Source organism: Trematomus bernacchii, unplaced genomic scaffold (assembly GCF_902827165.1).
Source record: "Trematomus bernacchii unplaced genomic scaffold, fTreBer1.1, whole genome shotgun sequence".
NCBI lineage: Eukaryota > Metazoa > Chordata > Actinopteri > Perciformes > Nototheniidae > Trematomus > Trematomus bernacchii.
In genome coordinates, this window is record NW_022987740.1 from 112,501 (window position 1) to 135,000 (window position 22,500).

Sequence of the window (22,500 nt, forward strand, 5' to 3'; positions counted from 1 at the left end):
AACGCATACACAAACGCAATCGCAAAAAAGTCTTCCGTCCACACGCAATAGACACCGGAAAGTGTCCGTTCACACGAGACCGCTCGAAAGCGCTGGAGACGCTGTAGTACATATGGCAGGCCTGTAAGTGGCGCTGTAGTCTGCCACAAAAGCAGCAAAGAAGACTTCCCGCGCATGGTTGCCATGGTTACCCTTCTGTTTATTCTCCGCTCTGGCTTTCTTTCTCCCTCCCCGAGGCAAGCGTTTGCTCCTGCTGTAGATCTCACCAGCAGATGAAAAACACCCACCTCTCCGCCTCTTCCGAGGGACGAGGGGACCGTGAGGCAGAGCAGATTCAGTTAGATTTTTTTTCGCCGATCAACATGTCCGCACAAAGAACTGTAGCATGGTCAGTAGCGTCTGGAGCACGATAGCAACGCTGCGATCCGCCATTGTTGTTGTTGTTGTTGTTGGCGAAACACATCAGCAATGACGCGGGGTACGCGGAGGTGAGCAGGAGAGGCGGGGAGAGGCGGGGCTATTGCGTCATCATTATCAGAAAATGATCGTATAGGGCGTAATAACGGAGCCGTTGGACCCCCCAGAGCGTTGCGTATGCCGTTCTATCCACCTCGGGACTCGTTATCGTTACCGTAGTCGTTTACTGCCATATTCTGTCGTTCTAGTGTGGCCGAACGGTCTATATGACACAAAACTGTAACGGAAACTACCGTATGCGTCTCCGTGGGGCCGGGGCCTTAGCCAGAACTGACCATTTAGAGATGGGCCTATAATTATTTAAAACAGTTGCCTCCCCTCCTTTCAGCAAAGGCAGGACATACGCTGACTTCCATACTTTAGGAATTGTGTTTGTGCTGAGGGAGAGGTTAAAAAGAGTAGTGAGAGGTGGCTATCTTTAAAAAGAAAGGTTCTACGTTGTCCGGGCCGGCCGGTTTCTTAGGATCTAACTTGGATAAAGCTTCATGAACAACATTAACAGTAAAAGGAGTAAAACTGAAAGGGTTTTCCAGAGCACATTGTTCAGAGTCACAGACTGTGGTGTTCACAGAAGCAGAGTTAGTGACAGAATCAAACAGAGAGCCACAGGACACAAAATGCTCATTAAAGCAATGTAACATGGTGGCCCTGTCCGATATAGAGCCAGATGCTGTGGTAATGCACGGAGGTAGCTCATTACGGATCTCACCGGTGGATATCGATTTTATGGCTTTCCAAAATTTCCTAGGATTATTCAGGTTTTCTGTAGTAACTGATAGATAGTACTTCGACTTAGCACTTTTGACATGTGAAGTGAAGCTATTTCTTAGCTGCCTAAAACGCAGCCATTCTACCTCTGAGCCTGATTTCCTAGCCTTTGCCCAGGCCCCAAATGAGACCATGCAGTTTCAACATCAGCACACAGATCCATTTTTAATCAAAACCAAACAGATCATGTACGAAAGGTTTTGTGTCTCTCTTTATGATATATTTCTTCTGATTGTAATAAAAACTGGTATACCTTATAATATATATATATATATATATATATATATATATATATATATATATATATTAAATAAGGTATATTTCCATACACTTTATAATATATAATTTATAACAGCTGCAGTGTGTCCTTCTGTCCAGCAGGGGGAGCTGATGATCATCTGTTATTTAACATTAAAGGGGACCTATCATGCAAAATGCACTTGTGTACGTCTTTTCTACATGAATATGTGTCCCCGGTGTTCCAGGGAACTCACCAAGTGTCAGAAAACACAACCCTCTCTATTTTCCTCCATACCCAAATCTCTAAAAAAGGGGCTGCAACGGATCTGATAAAAACTGATCCAGATTTGAACACTGTCCTGACGTCAGGACGGTGGCGCTACGGCTATTGGGCCAACTCTCCACCTATCAGGGGAATGTGGGGTTGGGCCACGGCCGGCCATTGCTGCTCGAAAGCGCTGGAGACGCTGTAGTACATATGCCAGGCCTGTAAGTGGCGCTGTAGTCTGCCACAAAAGCAGCGAAGAAGACTTCCCGCCCATAGTTACCATGGTTACCCTTCTGTTTATTCTCCGCTGTGGCTTTCTTTCTCCCTCCCCGAGGCAAGCGTTTGCTCCCGCTGCTTTAATTCAATGCAATCCCTCCCCGTCGAGGCAAGCACTGTAACTCTCTCCGGTTAGTCCACCAGCAGATGACAAACACCCACCTCTCCGCCTCTTCCAAGGAACGAGGGGACCGTGCGGCAGAGTTTCCGTTTCACTTTCTTTCGCCGGTCAAGATGTCCGTTAAAGTTTAAATCTTCCGGACAAAATGATAAAAGTGCCGGTCAAAGGTCTTCTTTGTTATTTATTGAGCTTTAAAACAAATGAATAACGACTCTATATAATAAAACACGGAGGACGGAGATCTCTTTTTCTCCTCCTCTTCTGACAGCCCAGCAGCTGATCAGAGCACGTCTCCCCTCTCCTGCAGGGGGGCGTGGTCAGCAGAATCAGACCCGTAGACAGCAAACAGCACATAGAGCGAAATGAGGCATGGCTAAAATGCATGATCTGTTTGGTATTTTGAAAACAGAAACGTATAAATATACCTTATATAGGTATGGCCCTGCAATATATCATTTAAATATAGCATGATAGGTCCACTTTAAATTAACATTCATTATTTTATTAAAGTTTTCTAAACAGTATTTATTTATTATCACTATGCTTATATATGAATTAATTCCTGTTTACATCAAATGTAAGAGATATTATTTAATATTTTATTCATAATATTTGAACTTAGATTCTCATTTTTATTGAGTTTTTCCTTCATATTTTAACATTAGCAGATTTAATGTATTTATTATATTATTTGTTTATACTTTTATTTATTTATCATTTTATGTTATTATTATAACATCTTATTTTATTCGTGTTTTTTGTTTGTGTAAAAAAAGGAGGAGCTACAACTTAGCGACAACATGACGACATCAACGAGTGATGTAATATTACAGCCCTGAGTGTGTGTGTGTGTGTGTGTGTGTGTGTGTGTGTGTGTGTGTGTGTGTGTGTGTGTGTGTGTGTGTGTGTGTGTGTGTGTGTGTGTGTGTGTCTGTGTGTGTGTGTGTGTGTGTGTGTGTGTGTGTGTGTGTGTGTGTGTGTGTGTGTTGTGTGTGTGTGTGTGTGTGTGTGTGTGTGTGTGTGTGTGTGTCTATCAGCTCCAGTCAGATTCAGAGGACATGGTCGCTGATGTTTAATTCATACTAACTTTCATCATCCTGTCAGACCACACCTCCCTTATCTGAGAGGGAGTGTGTGTGTGTGTGTGTGTGTGTGTGTGTGTGTGTGTGTGTGTGTGTGTGTGTGTGTGTGTGTGTGTGTGTGTGTGTGTGTGTGTGTGTGTGTGTGTGTGTGTGTGTGTGTGTGTGTGTGTGTGGCTAGTTTTGTCATTATAGTTGTTGCTGTAACAATAGTACAGAATGTGTTTCTTTAATGAGGTTTCTTGAGTGTCTGAAAAGCGATGTGTGTTTTTATGGTAAATAAAGGTAGTATTAATTAATACAATGTTGACCTTCATTTACATCTCTCTAAAATGAATGGAAACTGCTCAACTCAGACTCATGAGTCCTGAACCCCTAACAGTAGATCAGCATTATGAGCCCTAAACTGTGACATGTGTTTCAGCTTCACAGTCACATGAAGCCTCACCTCCACCTGGAGCTGTGCACGCGTGCTTCACACACAACACAGAGCTCAGAGGAAAAGGATCTCTGAAGTGTTTCTGTGCAGAGAGAGCGAGTCACTGTCAGCAGCTTTAGGACCCTGCAGACACCTTGAGAGAGGAAATAAAACCAGAGGGAGACGAGGACACGTTCAGAGACAGAGGAGCAAGGAGAGGACGAGAACACTTTACTTGAGGAGACAAGAAACTTCATCTGAGAGCTGAGAGATACTAAGACATCTAACAAGGTAACAGACATTTCATATAACCTCACGATCACTGAGAGAAAACCTGATCCTGACCCACAGACAGACCTCAGATCTGGGGTTAAACTCTGTATTTAATGTGAGGGTTGACTGAAGGGAGATCCAGTCTGACTTTATTAAACCCTGAGACGCTGTACCTCCAGAGAAGAAGAAGAAGAAGTTCTATGTTTGAGGAGACAGGAAACTCCATCTGAGAGGAGCAGACTCTCCGCCTGAAGTGCATGATGGGAACTCCTTGATTCTGCATCAGAAGAGACTCATCCAGACCCCCTCCCCTGCAGACATGCCTCCCCAGGGACGGAGCTCCACGGCTGGGTTAGGAGGGCTGCTGCTACTGGGAGCGATGGTGGTGATGATGATGATGATGGTGGTGGTGGAGGCGAGCGAGGAGGAGAGCGAGGAGCTGCTGGAGGACGAGGAGGAGGACAGCAGCACTGAGGTCCAGGTGAGAGGCAGTATATCAGTAGTGTCTCTACTTTAAAGAGTCCTCTCCTGCTGATGCTCAGGTGTATATCAGTATGTGGAGTCTCTACTTTAAAGAGTCCTCTCCTGCTGATGTTCAGGTGTATATCAGTATGTAGTGTCTCTACTTTAAAGAGTCCTCTCCTGCTGATGTTCAGGTGTATATCAGTATGTAGTGTCTCTACTTTAAAGAGTCCTCTCCTGCTGATGTTCAGGTGTATATCAGTATGTAGTGTCTCTACTTTAAAGAGTCCTCTCCTGCTGATGTTCAGGTGTATATCAGTATGTAGTGTCTCTACTTTAAAGAGTCCTCTGATGTTCAGGTGTATATCAGTATGTAGTGTCTCTACTTTAAAGAGTCCTCTCCTGCTGATGTTCAGGTGTATATCAGTATGTAGTGTCTCTACTTTAAAGAGTCCTCTACTGCTGATGTTCAGGTGTATATCAGTATGTAGTGTCTCTACTTTAAAGAGTCCTCTCCTGCTGATGTTCAGGTGTATATCAGTGTGTAGTGTCTCTACTTTAAAGAGTCCTCTCCTGCTGATGTTCAGGTGTATATCAGTATGTAGTGTCTCTACTTTAAAGAGTCCTCTACTGCTGATGTTCAGGTGTATATCAGTATGTAGTGTCTCTACTTTAAAGAGTCCTCTCCTGCTGATGTTCAGGTGTATATCAGTATGTAGTGTCTCTACTTTAAAGAGTCCTCTCCTGCTGATGTTCAGGTGTATATCAGTATGTAGTGTCTCTACTTTAAAGAGTCCTCTCCTGCTGATGTTCAGGTGTATATCAGTATGTAGTGTCTCTACTTTAAAGAGTCCTCTGCTGCTGATGTTCAAGTGTATATCAGTATGTAGTGTCTCTACTTTAAAGAGTCCTCTCCTGCTGATGTTCAGGTGTATATCAGTATGTAGTGTCTCTACTTTAAAAAGTCCTCTCCTGCTGATGTTCAGGTGTATATCAGTATGTAGTGTCTCTACTTTAAAGAGTCCTCTCCTGTTGATGTTCAGGTGTATATCAGTATGTAGTGTCTCTACTTTAAAGAGTCCTCTCCTGCTGATGTTCAGGTGTATATCATTATGTAGTGTCTCTACTTTAAAGAGTCCTCTCCTGCTGATGTTCAGGTGTATATCAGTATGTAGTGTCTCTACTTTAAAGAGTCCTCTCCTGCTGATGTTCAGGTGTATATCAGTATGTAGTGTCTCTTTAAAGAGTCCTCTCCTGCTGATGTTCAGGTGTATATCAGTATGTAGTGTCTCTACTTTAAAGAGTCCTCTCCTGCTGATGTTCAGGTGTATATCAGTATGTAGTGTCTCTACTTTAAAGAGTCCTCTCCTGCTGATGTTCAGGTGTATATCAGTATGTAGTGTCTCTACTTTAAAGAGTCCTCTCCTGCTGATGTTCAGGTGTATATCAGTATGTAGTGTCTCTACTTTAAAGAGTCCTCTCCTGCTGATGTTCAGGTGTTTATCAGTATGTAGTGTCTCTACTTTAAAGAGTCCTCTCCTGCTGATGTTCAGGTGTATATCAGTATGTAGTGTCTCTACTTTAAAGAGTCCTCTCCTGCTGATGTTCAGGTGTATATCAGTATGTAGTGTCTCTACTTTAAAGAGTCCTCTCCTGCTGATGTTCAGGTGTATATCAGTATGTAGTGTCTCTACTTTAAAGAGTCCTCTCCTGCTGATGTTCAGGTGTATATCAGTATGTAGTGTCTCTACTTTAAAGAGTCCTCTCCTGCTGATGTTCAGGTGTATATCAGTATGTAGTGTCTCTACTTTAAAGAGTCCTCTCCTGCTGATGTTCAGGTGTATATCAGTATGTAGTGTCTCTACTTTAAAGAGTCCTCTCCTGCTGATGTTCAGGTGTATATCAGTATGTAGTGTCTCTACTTTAAAAAGTCCTCTCCTGCTGATGTTCAGGTGTATATCAGTATGTAGTGTCTCTACTTTAAAAAGTCCTCTCCTGCTGATGTTCAGGTGTATATCAGTATGTAGTGTCTCTACTTTAAAAAGTCCTCTCCTTCTGATGTTCAGGTGTATATCAGTATGTAGTGTCTCTACTTTAAAGAGTCCTCTCCTGATGATGTTCAGGTGTATATCAGTATGTAGTGTCTCTACTTTAAAGAGTCCTCTCCTGATGATGTTCAGGTGTATATCAGTATGTAGTGTCTCTACTTTAAAGAGTCCTCTCCTGCTGATGTTCAGGTGTTTATCAGTATGTAGTGTCTCTACTTTAAAGAGTCCTCTCCTGATGATGTTCAGGTGTATATCAGTATGTAGTGTCTCTACTTTAAAGAGTTCCGGAAGTAAACAAAGGAGTCCAATGGAGGAAGCAACGGAAATGTCGGACATAGTGCCGGATAAAAAACTTAAATATGAAAAGGAGGTTAAATGACTGTTTGTCGTGGCTTTAGATGGGGTATGGTGTCCAACACACAGCAAACGTTTATTATTTAATCGCTCAATGTCTACGTTATATTGTCTGGATCTATCAGGCCAGTCGTGCTACTGGAAGATGTTCTGATCAAATGCTTGAAAAGAAGATATTCAGTTGCATGCCTCCGCCAGCCAGCCGTCTCCATCCAACTGTCATCGCTCCGTCATTCCACACAATTACACAATTGTGCTAAATTGTCATAATTAGCATCTGAGTTGAGTCTTGAGCTATGGCCCCAAAACGTCCCAGAGACCTTCGTGCCCCAAATTCCAAATGTGGGTTTCTTCAAAATAATAGATGATAATAATAATAATGCATTACATTTATATAGCGCTTTTCCTGGTGTTCAAAGCGCCTACAAGCAAGTCAAACAAAATAACAACTAAAGTAAAAAGAGCTAAGCTAGGTGGAATAAGGGCGAGGCGTTAGTGGATTAGGAGTTGAAGGCAAGAGTGAAAAGGTGAGTTTTGAGGGATTGTTTGAATGATGTGAGAGTGTTGGCAGATCTGACGTGGCTGGGGAGGGAGTTCCATAGTGAGGGGGGAGGGGGGGCTGCAGCGAAGGCCCTGTCCCCCCAGGTCCGGAGCTTTGTCCTGATGGGCTGCAGTAGGTTATGATAGAGGATATCTAACAAGTCAAGCAGTGGTCGTTGGACGCGGGAGATCGCCGTCCCCCCACTTATTTGGACCCCCCACTTTTTTGAAGCATGACTCTTTTTGAATAGTCCAATAAATATAAAATCATTGCCAGTGTTATCAGTTGCAAGTGTGTATTTGTTCTAATAATGACGAAAACATAATACATTTAACAGTAATTATAATATTATAAATTATAAAAAGTAGCTCAAGTATTTATGCAACTTGATTTGAAGCGTATGTGTGTGTGAGGGGCAGCACCGTGTGTGTGTGAGGGGCAGCACCGTGTGTGTGTGAGGAGCAGCACCGTGTGTGTGTGTAGGGTGACCAGGTGTCCCTCTTTGTGCGGGACTGCACACACAGCATTTTTATCATTTGTCCCGCGTCCCACAAATTGAGACTATGTCCCGCATTTGAGTGACAGAAAGGCCGGCTCGGTTCGCTGACGGCCGGCACAGCCCTTTATTATTATATTTTGTAAACGGCATCATGTAAGTTGCGCTGACAGACGACAAAGGTCCACAGAGGTCCACAGTGTACCCCCCCATTGACAGTTAGCGAGCGCGTCCATAGTGTCTCTCCCCCCCCTGCCCCGTCCACCCAGTAAAAAAATCCCCACTACACCACTGAAGTCAAGGGATGATGTATTTCTGTGTTGGTCCCTGAAGACAGCATCTCCCTGGTCCGCTAAGCTAAAGGAGGCTAATGTTGGGCTATGAAGGAACTACAGCACGGTCACATGACTTCACGCCACCACCGCTAAGCTAAAGGAGGCTAATGTTGGGCTATAAAGGAACTACAGCACGGTCACATGACTTCACGCCACCACCGCTAAGCTAAAGGTGGCTAATGTTTGGCTATAAAGGAACTACAGCACGGTCACATGACTTCACGCCACCACCGCTAAGCTAAAGGCAGCTAATGTTGGGCTATAAAGGAACTACAGCACGGTCACATGACTTCACGCCACCACCGCTAAGCTAAAGGCAGCTAATGTTGGGCTATAAAGGAACTACAGCACGGTCACATGACTTCACGTCACCACCGCTAAGCTAAAGGCGGCTAATGTTGGGCTATAAAGGAACTACAGCACGGTCACATGACTTCACGTCACCACCGCTAAGCTAGAGGTGGCTAATGTTGGGCTATAAAGGAACTACAGCACGGTCACATGACTTCACGTCACCACCGCTAAGCTAAAGGAGGCTAATGTTGGGCTAGAAAGGAACTACAGCACGGTCACATGACTTCACGTCACCACCGCTAAGCTAGAGGTGGCTAATGTTGGGCTAGAAAGGAACTACAGCACGGTCACATGACTTCACGTCACCACCGCTAAGCTAAAGGTGGCTAATGTTGGGCTATAAAGGAACTACAGCCCGGTCACATGACTTCACGTCACCACCGCTAAGCTAAAGGCGGCTAATGTTGGGCTAGAAAGGAACTACAGCACGGTCACATGACTTCACGTCACCACCGCTAAGCTAGAGGTGGCTAATGTTGGGCTAGAAAGGAACTACAGCACGGTCACATGACTTCACGTCACCACCGCTAAGCTAGAGGTGGCTAATGTTGGGCTAGAAAGGAACGTGATGAAATGCTGACTCATGTCTCGGTTTAGGACTCATTCCTGCAGCTCTCTTTTGGTTAATCATTAATGTGAAATACATATTTAATCAAACGAACCTTGTTTTCTTTAACCTCCTGCAGGAATCCTCCGATCTGTCCCGAGTGTCTCCTCTGAGCTCCTGGCTGATCTTCAGGAGAAACTCCAACAAGGGGGACAACCGGCGGAGCAAAGCATCCCGGAGGACCTCCAAGGTGAGACGACCTGACACTGAACCCAGAGACAATTACAGTAGCTGGAGATTGATGCAGAGAGAAAGAAAAAGCAATAACTCAAAGTCTCACAAGGTGCAGCTCTTAAACACTGTTTCTGCAAAGTAACTGTTTCTGTTTGGTGCATTTTAATATGTGAAGCAGAACTCATGGGACTAAGGCGATGAAACACCTCAACTATAACATTTTAATTGTACACATAGGTTCAATTTAGAGAAGAGCTGAGAATACTTCAGTGGTCTGCAGATTACTCCAGAGATGATTTGGATGAAAAATGCTTCTGTTTCATTAGTGAGCATGATGTCCTCAAAACAAAACTCATTTAGACACATGTGTTTGTATTCTTCTTTATATTAAATGTAAACTTTTTCATACTTAAATATATGTTTTGTATATATTGCTACTTGGTTTATTTGACCACTGTGTACTTATCTGTTATTTACTTATTGTGTTTTTGTGTATGATTCAAAATGTATGCATACGTTTTTACATAATATGTAAGTCTACTTTTTAGTTTTACCTTACTATACTCTTGCTTTTATAATATCGTATAGTTTCAAGTCTCAAGGCTTTATTGCCATGTGCACTGCAGCTACAGTGAAGATATGGGTCTCATGTCCCCGTTGAGGGACAATACAGGAATTCTGATTCCCCGATAAACATTCATCTGTTTGTCCTCTTGCAATCTAATAATGTATACAAACAGTTAGGCTATCACCGCAATACACCGTATGTCATTTAGTCTTAATTATTGAATTTCATATTCTGTTCTTACACATCATATTCTATTTACATGTATTTAGACTTCTTGCACTATTTTTTATTTGTATTTCATTATATATGTTGCATTGTTGGAGGAGCTCAGGTCAGAAGAGTTTCATTGCCATTTCTACTCTGTAGCTGCTGAGCATATGATGATAAAACCTTTGAATCTTCTGTCCGTGCAGCATGGTCTCCCCGGCCCTCCAGGACCCCCGGGCCCCCAGGGGCCTCCGGGGCCCCCCGCCCCTCTCTTGCCCCGACAGCAGGAGCTCATCCAGGAGCTGCAGCTCAAACTGAGAGGTGAGCGCTAACAGTCTCTGTGCTAAGCTAGGCTAACAATCTCTGTGTTGCCTCAAGACGGAGCTTCTCTCCTACACACTCCCCCAAACGTCCCCCAAACGTCCCCCAAACGTCCCTCCATTGGACTCTTTTTTTCACTAGCGCTCCAACACATTGTACGTGATAGGCTAAGGGGGCGGGACATCTCTAAGCGGTTGACCAATCACAACAGAGCCGTCCAGCTAACCAATCAGAGCAGACTGGGCTCTGGTGTCAGACAGAGGGTGAAAAGAGGTGCTGCAGCACAGGCAGTATGACAATCTCAGGATTCTGACTTTTTTCAGAAATTCTCCAAATGTCATAAAAAGTCATAAAATCTCAACATTTTTGATCAAATCTCAAAATGTCTATTTATTTCTGAAAATGTTGACCTTTTTATCCAAATCTCTACACTTTTACTTTTTACTCAAAATCTTAGAATCCTGGTAAAACAATTCATAAAAAAAACACCTCAGAATTCTGAGTCTGCCTGACACAAAGTCATGTCTAGATCAGATTCTCTTCTTCAGTGGAGAGTTTTTAAAGACCTGAAAAGGCCCTGTTCCTCTTAGCAGGAGGACATCATGTGATGGGCCGTTTTTAGTGAACTGGATTTTGCCCGGCTGCATGCAAACAGGAATATTATCTGTTCATTCATTTGAATTAGCTAAGTAAGAAAATATCTCTTTTATGGTGTGCTGCACAATAAAATCTCCCTTTTTCGTGTTATTGAGCCTAAATAGTGAGTAAAATAAGCGTAGTCCTGCTGGAGAGAGACAGATGAAACTGAAGGAGTTTCCACAGAACGACACGATGTGTGTTTTCAGAGAAGATGGAAAAAATGATGAAATCTAACAACATGTTTAGTTAGCTCTCAGACTGAGACTGACGCTTCACTTTCACTCACTGCGTCTGTATGTGGGTTATATAAACACTGTGTGTGTGTGTGTGTGTGTGTGTGTGTGTGTGTGTGTGTGTGTGTGTGTGTGTGTGTGTGTGTGTGTGTGTGTGTGTGTGTGTGTGTGTGTGTGTGTGTGTGTGTGTGTGTGTGTGTGTGTGTGTGTGTGTGTGTGTGTGTGTGTGTGTGTGTGTGTGTGTGTGTGTGTGTGTGTGTGTGTGTGTGTGTGTGTGTGTGTGTGTGTGTGTGTGTGTGTGTGTGTGTGTGTGTGTGGAGGCAGCCTGTCTGAGTCCTTAATAGGGGTAATTTTGTGGAGCGTGGATGTGACTTGGCTCTGCTGCAGATTCCTGACATTCCTGCAGACTGATGGTGTGTCTTTGTTACTTTCTCTGTGTGTGTGTGTGTGTGTGTGTGTGTGTGTGTGTGTGTGTGTGTGTGTGTGTGTGTGTGTGTGTGTGTCCATCAGGTTGCTTAAGCGTGTGTACTCGTATACTACAGCTCGAGTTTACGCTCTTTATTTGCATGTAAATAAAGAGACCTATCACTTAATCAATGTGTATGAATCATATTGCATTTTTAAAAAGCACACACACATATACGACAATTTAAATCCTTTTCAACTCAGAATCTCAGAGGGTACAAATCTACATTCCTGCATTTGGCCCTGCCATTGAACGCACCACGTGGTTGGTGTTGGAGACGTCTCAGTACCAGAAAGGTGGTGTTCAATACCACCGTAAAAAACAGACCAATAAATCCCATGCACATCATCACAACGTCCTTCATCACCTCTTAACTCACTGACATATCTATTTATATTGCTGTGAAGACACAACTACATTTCACAAGACTCATGTATTCTGAATAGAGCCTGAATGCAGCACAGTGTATTAATGCATCATCTGTCCCTGAAGATGCTAACTGGACTGTACTCATACATCTCGTTATCAGGCCTTCTCAACCACTCAAAGCTCTTCACAGACTACGAGTCATTCACCCATTCATACACACGCACGCACGCACGCACGCACGCACGCACGCACGCACGCACGCACGCACGCACGCACGCACGCACGCACGCACGCACGCACGCACGCACGCACGCACGCACGCACGCACGCACAGCACGCACACACACACACACACACACACACACACACACACACACACACACACACACACACACACACACACACACACACACACACACACACACACACACACACACACACACACACACACACTAGTCAACGATGATCCGAGCTCCTGAAGTGATGATTCTTTTTACGTTTGTTAAAGGATTTAAGCTTGAAGAGTCTTCTGCTTGATGACATTATTTAAAGGTCCTCTATTATGCAAAAGTCACTTTTTTTATGTCTTTTTACGTAAATATGTGTCCCCGGTGTGTCAGGAGACTCACAAAGTGTCAGGAAATAATGCAAAAGACACTTTGAAATCACATGTAAGCGTCCGGACGGAGATGCTTCTGTGAGAATCTCAGAATGTAGTGTTTTTGACTTCGCCGTGTCGACTTTATAAAATCAGAATATGGAGAAAAAACAGATCTGTGGCGGCAGTCTGCAGAGTGAGTGATGAAGTCAGACGTCTGCAGTCTGACCACAGTGTGAGTCACACACACACACACACACACACACACACACACACACACACACACACACACACACACACACACACACACACACACACACACACACACACACACACACACACACACACACACACACACACACACACACACACACACACACAGGTCTCAGTGTTAAACAGGCAGCAGGCCAACTCAAGCACACGCAGCTCAATTTTTCTCTCCTATGACCTCATTTGAAAAAAAAAACTTCATACAAACAATAAATGCATTTTATTCCTCCCCTCCTCCCCTCCTCCTCCTCCTCCTCCTCCTCCTCCTCCTCCTCCTCCTCCTCCCTCCAGACAGGAAGAGCACTTCAGTCTGGCCGCTTTAATCAGATTTGAGTGTACCCACACAAGATTTCAGGAGATGGTACTTCGTGTGTCGATACTCGTTAATCTTCAGTAACTTGGAAAATGTTGCCGTAGTGTTTCATTTCATTCCAAAGGAAGAACCACAACACGTTAAAAAAGTGCCGCAACGACCCCTCCAACAGATAAATTGAGCGTTGCGTTTGAGGGGGATCTTCAGGGACAGATAATACACCGTGGTGCGTTCAGGCTCTATTCAGTACAACCTGAACACGTGCATTTTCAAGCATTTGGTCTATGTTGTAAATATATTTTCTTTTCAATTTACACACGGCATCTATTGTCTGTCCGTCCTGAGAGAGGGATCCTCCTCTGTTGCTGTTATAACAATAACTGGGGGTCTCTCCCATTAACTGGGGGTCTCTCCCATTAACTGGGGGTTTCTCCATTAACTGTGGGTTTCTCTCATTAACTGGGGGTTTCTCTCATTAACTGGGGGTTTCTCTCATTAACTGGGAGGTCTCTCACATTAACTGGGGGTTTCTCTCATTAACTGGGAGGTCTCTCACATTAACTGGGGGGTTTCTCCCATTAACTGGGGGTTTCTCTCATTAACTGGGAGGTCTCTCACATTAACTGGGGGTTTCTCTCATTAACTGGGAGGTCTCTCACATTAACTGGGGGTTTCTCCATTAACTGGGGGGTTTCTCACATTAACTGGGGGTTTCTCACTTTAACTGGGGGGTTTCTCCATTAAGGTTTCTCCCATTAACTGGGGGGTTTCTCCATTAACTGGGGGGTTTCTCCATTAACTGGGGGGTTCTCTCATTAACTGGGGGTTCTCTCATTAACTGGAGGTTTCTCCCATTAACTGGGGGGTTTCTCACATTAACTGGGGGGTTTCTCCATTAACTGGGGGGTTTCTCCATTAACTGGGGGGTTCTCTCATTAACTGGGGGTTTCTCCCATTAACTGGGGGGTTTCTCACATTAACTGGGGGGTTTCTCCATTAACTGGGGGGTTTCTCCATTAACTGGGGGGTTTCTCCATTAACTGGGGGGTTCTCTCATTAACTGGGGGTTTCTCACATTCACTGGGGGGTTTCTCCATTAACTGGGGGTTTATCTCATTAACTGGGGGGTTCTCTCATTAACTGGGGGGTCTCTCCCATTGACTGGGGGGTCTCTCACATTAACTGGGGGTTTCTCACATTAACTGGGGGGTTTTCTCCATTAACTGGGGGGTTTCTCCATTAACTGGGGGGTTTCTCCATTAACTGGGGGGTTCTCTCATTAACTGGGGGTTTCTCACATTCACTGGGGGGTTTCTCCATTAACTGGGGGTTTATCTCATTAACTGGGGGGTTCTCTCATTAACTGGGGGGTCTCTCCATTGACTGGGGGGTCTCTCACATTAACTGGGGGGTTTCTCACATTAACTGGGGGGTTTCTCCATTAAGGTTTCTCCCATTAACTGGGGGGTTTATCACATTCACTGGGGGGTTTCTCCATTAACTGGGGGGTTTTCTCCATTAACTGGGGGGGTTCTCTCATTAACTGGGGGTTTCTCACATTCACTGGGGGGTTTCTCCATTAACTGGGGGTTTCTCTCATTAAACTGGGGGGTTCTCTCATTAACTGGGGGTCTCTCCCATTGACTGGGGGTTTCTCACATTAACTGGGGGTTTCTCTCATTAACTGGGGGTTTCTCACATTAACTGGGGGGGTTCTCCATTAACTGGGGGGTTTCTTACATTAACTGGGGGGTCTCTCCCATTGACTGGGGGGTTTCTCACATTAACTGGGGGTTTCTCTCATTAACTGGGGGTTTCTCACATTAACTGGGGGTTTCTCCATTACCTGGGGGTTTCTCTCATTAACTGGGGGTTTCTCTCATTAACTGGGGGTTCTCACATTAACTGGGGGGGTTCTCCATTAACTGGGGGGTTTCTTACATTAACTGGGGGTTTCCTCACATTAACTGGGGGTTTCTCTCATTAACTGGGGGTTTCTCACATTAACAGGGGGGGTTCTCCCATTACCTGGGGGTTTCTCACATTAACTGGGGGGGTTCTCCATTAACTGGGGGTTTCTCTCATTAACTGGGGGTTTCTCACATTAACTGGGGGGGTTCTCCATTAACTGGGGGTTTCTCTCATTAACTGGGGGTTTCTCTCATTAACTGGGGGGTTTCTCACATTAACTGGGGGGTTTCTCCATTAACTGGGGGGTTTCTTACATTAACTGGGGGGTTTCTTACATTAACTGGGGGGTTTCTCCATTAAGGTTTCTCACATTAACTGGGGGTTTCTCCCATTAACTGGGGGGTTTCTCCCATTAAGGTTTCTCCCATTAACTGGGGGGTTTCTCCCATTAAGGTTTCTCTCATTAACTGGGGGGTTTCTCCCATTAAGGTTTCTCCCATTAACTGGGGGGTTTATCCCATTAAGGTTTCTCCCATTAACTGGGGGGTTTCTCCCATTAAGGTTTCTCCCATTAACTGGGGGGTTTCTCCCATTAAGGTTTCTCTCATTAACTGGGGGGTTTCTCCCATTAAGGTTTCTCCCATTAACTGGGGGGTTTCTCCCATTAAGGTTTCTCCCATTAACTGGGGGGTTTCTCCCATTAAGGTTTCTCTCATTAACTGGGGGGTTTCTCCCATTAAGGTTTCTCTCATTAACTGGGGGGTTTCTCCCATTAAGGTTTCTCTCATTAACTGGGGGGTTTCTCCCATTAAGGTTTCTCTCATTAACTGGGGGGTTTCTCCCATTAAGGTTTCTCACATTAACTGGGGGGTTTCTTTGGAAGTTTTTCCTTGTCCGATGTGAGGGTCCAAGGACAGAGGATGTTGTATTGTCGTATTAATATTCTGCACAAACTGTAAAATCCACTGAGACAAATGTAACATTTGTGATATTGGGCTATGTAAATAAATATTGATTGATTGATTGACCAGTCTGAGTTGAGCGCTGACACTTTAAAAATCCAAAAATGACGGCGTAAACTCACAGCAGCTAAACATTATTTTTTTCTGATATTTCAGACCTGGCCGGAGGGGGCGGGTGTTTCCGGTGCGATGCCGCTCCTCCTCGGGTCTCCACCTCCTTCCTCAGCCGCCTGCTGCTGCCCGTCATCGTGCCGCGGCGCAGCCTGCTGGAGCTGCAGCCCTTCAGCCAGGTACTGCTGCCTTTCTGTCCTTTCAGGTAGGAGTAGATGAAAAGACACCAGGAAACTTCTCGTCAAGTTAACAGCGTTTATTAATATGATGAAACTACGATGAGTCTGCAAAAGTACTCGGTCGAGGTCTTCTCTGATACACAATGTAGTGATCTGTCTCTCAGATTCACAGGAAGAGTCCCGATCTCTTGTTTACATCACATTTTATTAAATCTGTAGATTCGATAAGTCTTCTCCCATTGGTTGGCGGGGAGGAGCCAGGTTCTATTGGCCACGCCTCTTAGCGCTTGCTGCTCCATTCAGATCTTCTGTTGCCCTCTAGTAGCGTAATCAAATAACATTCTATCATAAGATATTATATAACCAGACAAATTACCCAATAACACATAATAACAGTTGATATATTGATTATTCTCACACACACACACACACACACACACACACACACACACACACACACACACACACACACACACACACACACACACACACACACACACACACACACACACACACACACAGACAGACAGACAGACAGACAGACAGACACACACACACACACACCCACACACACACACACACACACACACACACACACACACACACACACACAGGTGAGACTGCAGTGTATATAATGTGACCTTTGCCCCCTGCAGCCGGCAGACTCGGAGCTTAGCCTTCAGAGAGGGCGGAGCTTCAACAGCAGCACCGGACGCTACACGGCGCCGCTGACCGGATTCTACCAGCTGACCGCCAGCCTGCTGATCGGTAAATCTAAACACTGATAACACCCCTCTATCTTATTGACCTGCAGGAGTGAAGAGTGTCTGATCAATGCACGAGCATGAGTCTACGGAGGCCGACAGGTGCAAACAAGCGACAACAATCAAACCTCTTCCATCAGGAGAAACTCGCTGCAGCTTCAGAAAGGATGCAGATATAAAAACCCAAATGTTCCACATGAAGAAACATCTTCAGCAACAACACATGCAGCATTTCGAGAACATTCATCAACTTGAGGAGACATGCGCAGCGTTTACTAAAAGCTGCAGAAACCAAACGCTGCAAGAAGCTCAAAACACAACGGACAGCAGAGGCCTGTACTACGAAGCCGGATGTTCTCTTAGCTGACTTCAGGGAAAACTCTGGGTTTCCGGTCCTACGACGCTGGTTCTCTTTTTAGCGGGCTAGATCTCCATGGTAACTGATGCTGAGCGGCTAGCCTGGTCTGGAGCAGGTTAGGTTGCAGGCTAAGAGATCAACTCAGTGAAAGCACCGCCTGCTGACCAATCAGAGCTCAGTGTGCGGAGTTTAAAGCTATCAAGTCATATTACAGGATAGAGGAAATACAGAAAAAACTGCCGTTGCAGGAAAGACGGCCGGCAAAAATCACAGACTGTGTGAACGTGAAACATTAATAGAATATCCCCTCCCATCTTCAGAGCAATCTGACTATTATAATATTAGCGTTAAGAAAGCTTACTTAAATATCTGCCACAACATAAGTAACCGGATCAGAGTAACATTAAGTACAGTCCGCGGCACTGTGAGTGCAGACGTCGATGTGTCCCATTATCATTCATATCATATCACATCATAATGTATCATATATTTCCTTATCTGAGTCAGCTGAGCCGTATCTGGCCGTGCAACACTCACAGTGTCACATACTGTATGCAGAAGTATTATTTTAAGCAACACATTAAGTTGACGAAACACTGGAGTCAAATGTAATAAAGTCAGATCGTGTCTTAGACGGGGCAGTGATATCATAAACCTGTTAATGTACGCATTCAAACACTTTCTCTGTTACCAGCTGTATTCACCTTGCAGGTGCAGCTATGTGGCTTTGATCCTGGATAAAGTGTTTAAGTCATGGATGTTTAAAGTTTAACTTCTTCATATTTGACTAATATTAAAGTTGTGGTGCCGAGAGACGGGAGTCGGAGGCGGGGTATCAAATGAACAAGCTAGACTTTTATTTTGCATCGGAACTTCATGTCAACAACAACATGCACGAGGAGAAGAATACCGGCGGAAACAGAAAGTCCGCCTCACTCAAATGTCCGTGCGGAACAATACACCAACCCCTAGATCTGTGGGTGGATAATGTCAATCACCACACAAGCCCCCCCAGAATTCACCCATAGTCAAAATCCTCGTGCCTGGGAGGAAGTACCACCCGACCCCGGCGCGTACGGACCACAGGGGCCGAGGAGGGCGGGGCCGCAGGCGAGGGCAGGGGCAGGGGCGCCAACGAGGGCGAGGGCATCCCCACAGGGGGCGGGGGTCGGGCCATGGGAGGGCGGCCCCGACGTGGGGGCAAAGCCAACTCCAACGGCCTAGAAACGTCCACGTGAGCAGGCTTAACCCGATCAACAGACACAGTCTCAGGCCTGCCACCCACGTCCACCACCAGGCTCTTGTCCCCGTGACGTATGACCCTGAACGGACCATCGTACGGGGACCGCAGGGGGCCGCGGGGGGCGTCGTGGCGAATAAAAACGAAATCCGCCGACCGTAATCCGGGGGACACCCGGAAAGCTGGGCTGCTGTGCTGCGACGTTGGGACGGGCGCGAATGTCCCGGCGGTCTCCAACAGGGAGGAGCGCTGCCCGGCCGCAGACCAGGGCACAGTGGCGGTGGGAATGAATTCCCCGGGGACCCGTAGCGTCTGGCCATAAACTAGCTCCGCCGACGAGGACTGCAGGTCTTCTTTGGGGGCACACCTGAGGCCGAGCATAACCCATGGGAGCTTATCCACCCAGTTGCCGTCTGTCAAGCCGGCACGCAGCGACGCCTTCATGGATCGGTGAAACCGCTCACACAATCCGTTAGCCTGGGGGTGATAAGCGGTGGTGCGGTGCAGCTTGACCCCCAAACCCACAGCAACAGCGTTCCACAGCTCCGAGGTGAACTGAGAACCGCGGTCAGAGGAGAGGTCAGACGGGGTCCCGAAATGCGCCACCCACGTGCCGATGAAAGCGCGGGCGACGTCGGAAGCTGACGTCGAGGTGAGGGGAACGGCCTCGGGCCAGCGGGTCGTCCTGTCCACCATCGTAAACAGGTAGGTGAAACCGTGAGAGGGGGGAAGCGGAGACGTCACACCACAGCTTCGCGCCCGAGTCACCGACCGTGACCTCCTCCAGGCGTAATCCCGTGACCGAGGCCTTGAGGGTTTGGACCCCGTGGTCAGAGGCCTGGTCAGCGCCCATGCGGAGGTAATCGAGGCCCAGCTGCACAGCTCCGACAACCGCTCTGGAGAGGCAGTCCGCGACCACGTTAGCCTTGCCAGCGATGTGTCGAATGTCCGTGGTGTACTCGGAGATGTACGAAAGCTGGCGTTGCTGTCGGGCGGACCACGGCTCGGCCACCTTGGACATGCAGAAGGTAAGCGGCTTGTGATCCACGAACGCCGCAAACTCCCGGCCTTCCAGCAGGAAACGGAAGTGGCGAACTGCCAAATAGAGACCAAGGAGTTCTCTGTCGAAAGCGCTGTACTTGCGCTCCCTGGGAGTCAACTGGCGGCTGAAAAAGGCGAGCGGTTGCCAGGCGCCGTCGACCCACTGCTCATGCACCGCGCCCACCGCGTAGTCAGACGCGTCGGTGGTGATAGCGATGGGGGCCCCGTGCGACGGGTGAGCCAACATGGCGGCTTCGCTCAGGGCGGCTTTGGTGGCGTCGAAAGCAACCTCCCTCTCAGCCGTCCAGTCTATGGCCTGGCCGGGGGACTTGTCCTTGAGGGCCTCGTACAGGCCGGTGATAAAACGTCACCATCCCGAGGAACTCCCGGAGCGCCCGAGCTGTAGGCGGTCGTGGAAAGGCGGACACGGCCTCCACTTTCGACGGGAGGGGGGCGGCCCCACCCTTGTTGATGAGGTGCCCGAGGAACTGGATGGAGGACAACCCGAACTGACACTTCGCCGGGTTGATAATCAGGCCGTGTTGGTCGAGCCTTGCGAAAAGGACCCGGAGATGTGCCTGGTGCTCTTCGGAGGAGGAGCTGGCGACCAGGATGTCGTCTAAATAGATGAAGATGAATGACATGTCTCTGAGCGCCGAATCCATCAGCCGCTGAAAGGACTGAGCAGCGTTCTTAAGTCCAAAAGGCATACGCAGGAACTCGAAAAGCCCGAACGGCGTAATTACAGCAGTTTTGGGGACGTCCGAGGGGTGCACCGGAACCTGGTGGTAGCCCCGCACCAGATCCACCTTGGAGAAGACCAGCTTGCCCGCCAGGTGTGCAGAGAAATCCTGGATGTGAGGGACCGGGTAGCGGTCTGGCGTAGTGGCGTCGTTAAGGCGGCGGTAGTCACCACACGGTCGCCAGCCACCGGCTGCTTTAGGGACCATGTGAAGCGGCGAAGCCCAAGGGCTGCCTGAGCGGCGGATGATGCCCAGACGCTCCATGTTGACGAACTCCGACTTGGCGACTGCCAGCATGTCAGGGTTGAGCCGCCGGGCCCTAGCGTAGACTGGAGGGCCCACAGTGTCAATGTGGTGCTCTACCCCGTGTTTGGCGGTGGCAGCGGAAAAGGTGGGCTGCGTCAAGTCGGGAAACTCACTGAGAAGGTGCTGAAACTTGTCACCCTGTGAGAGTGAGCTGGAGAGCCCGCTGAATGACGCCTCGCCGCGGGTACATCTGAACGAGGCAAATGTCAGTGCGTCCACCAGGCGGTTGTTCTTGACGTCCACCAGCAGCCTGTGAGCGCACAGGAAGTCTGCGCCGAGGAGGGCGAAGGAGATGTCAGCCGTGACGAAATCCCACCTAAACCGCTGACCCTCGAAGCACAGGTCCACTGTCTTTGTGCCATAGGTGCGAATAGGGGTGTCGTTAGCGGATGTCAAAGGTGGGCCGTGACCCCCACCGGCGGCGTCCTCCACGGTAGCCGGCAGGACGCTCCGCTGGGCTCCCGTGTCACAAAGGAGTCTGCGACCAGAGAGGGTGTCCCTGATGAACAGGAGCCGATTGGACGTGCCCACGCTCGCGGCCACTACCGAGCGCAGGCCTTGGCGTTTCCCGTTACCTTGTAGGTGCAGGAGGGACGGCACATCTTCGCTTTCGCCCCGTAGCGTGCATGGTAATAACACAGGCCAGGGCTGGAGTCGCTGACGTCGGCCCTGGAGCTCCTGCTAGGTGGCATGCCTGTACCCGGGAAGGCGCCGCTGTGTGTCGGGGCCAGCACCTCAGGGGCAAAACGTTGGGTTGCCAGGAAGAACCGGTCAGCCTCTTCGGCCAAAGCGCGGGGCTCGGTAAGAGCCGTATTAGCGAGCGCTGTCTGCACATGCAGCGGCATGTGCCGAAGAAACAGTTCAATAAACAAAAAATTAGGCTCCTCCGTACCCAGCAGGCTGAGCATCATCTCCATATGGTCTGAAGGCTTGTTGTCCCCCAGGCCATGAATAGCGAGCAGGCGTCGGGCCCGCTCCGACCGTGACAGCTCGAACGTCTTCAGCAGGAAAGCTTTGAACGCTGCATATTTATCCTGGGCAGGGGGAGATGTGATAAAACCCACCGTCCGGGTCGCAGTGGAGCTCCCCAGCGCCGAAACGACGTGAAAATAGCGCGCTGCGTCATCAGCAACTCCGCGGAGGGCGAACTGAGCCTCCGCCTGAGCGAACCATGCAGCTGCAGCTGTCTCCCAAAACTCCGGCAGTTTGAAAAAAACGGCGTTATTTGCCATGTTCTGAACAGTCTCGGATCCTTCAACGAGACCTTCGTCGGGGTCACCAATGTGGTGCCGAGAGACGGGAGTCGGAGGCGGGGTATCAAATGAACAAGCTAGACTTTTATTACACTAAACAGTGACGCACACAGCTGGGAGACCAGGGGACACTAAAGAGTGACGCACACAGCAGGGAGACCAGGGGACACTAAAGAGTGACGCACACAGCAGGGAGACCAGGGGACACTAAAGAGTGACGCACACAGCAGGGAGACCAGGGGACACTAAAGAGTGACGCACACAGCAGGGAGACCAGGGGACAGTAAAGAGTGACGCACACAGCAGGGAGACCAGGGGACACTAAAGAATGACGCACACAGCTGGAGCGCTTGGTGA

At 47.6% G+C, this 22,500-nt stretch overlaps 1 protein-coding gene across 1 annotated transcript in view; it reads left to right on the plus strand.

Moving 5' to 3' along the window:
* Positions 1–3,736: 3,736 nt before the first annotated feature.
* si:ch1073-184j22.1 (erythroferrone) overlaps positions 3,737–22,500 on the plus strand; it is a 21,609-nt gene continuing 2,845 nt past the window's right edge. Inside the window, exons 1-6 of the mRNA XM_034148012.1 lie at positions 3,737–3,938; positions 4,100–4,401; positions 9,197–9,307; positions 10,273–10,387; positions 16,305–16,438; positions 17,095–17,206. Of these exons, the coding sequence (XP_034003903.1) occupies positions 4,240–4,401; positions 9,197–9,307; positions 10,273–10,387; positions 16,305–16,438; positions 17,095–17,206 (634 nt within the window). The 5' untranslated portion in view covers positions 3,737–3,938; positions 4,100–4,239. The remainder of the gene's footprint in view (positions 3,939–4,099; positions 4,402–9,196; positions 9,308–10,272; positions 10,388–16,304; positions 16,439–17,094; positions 17,207–22,500) is intronic.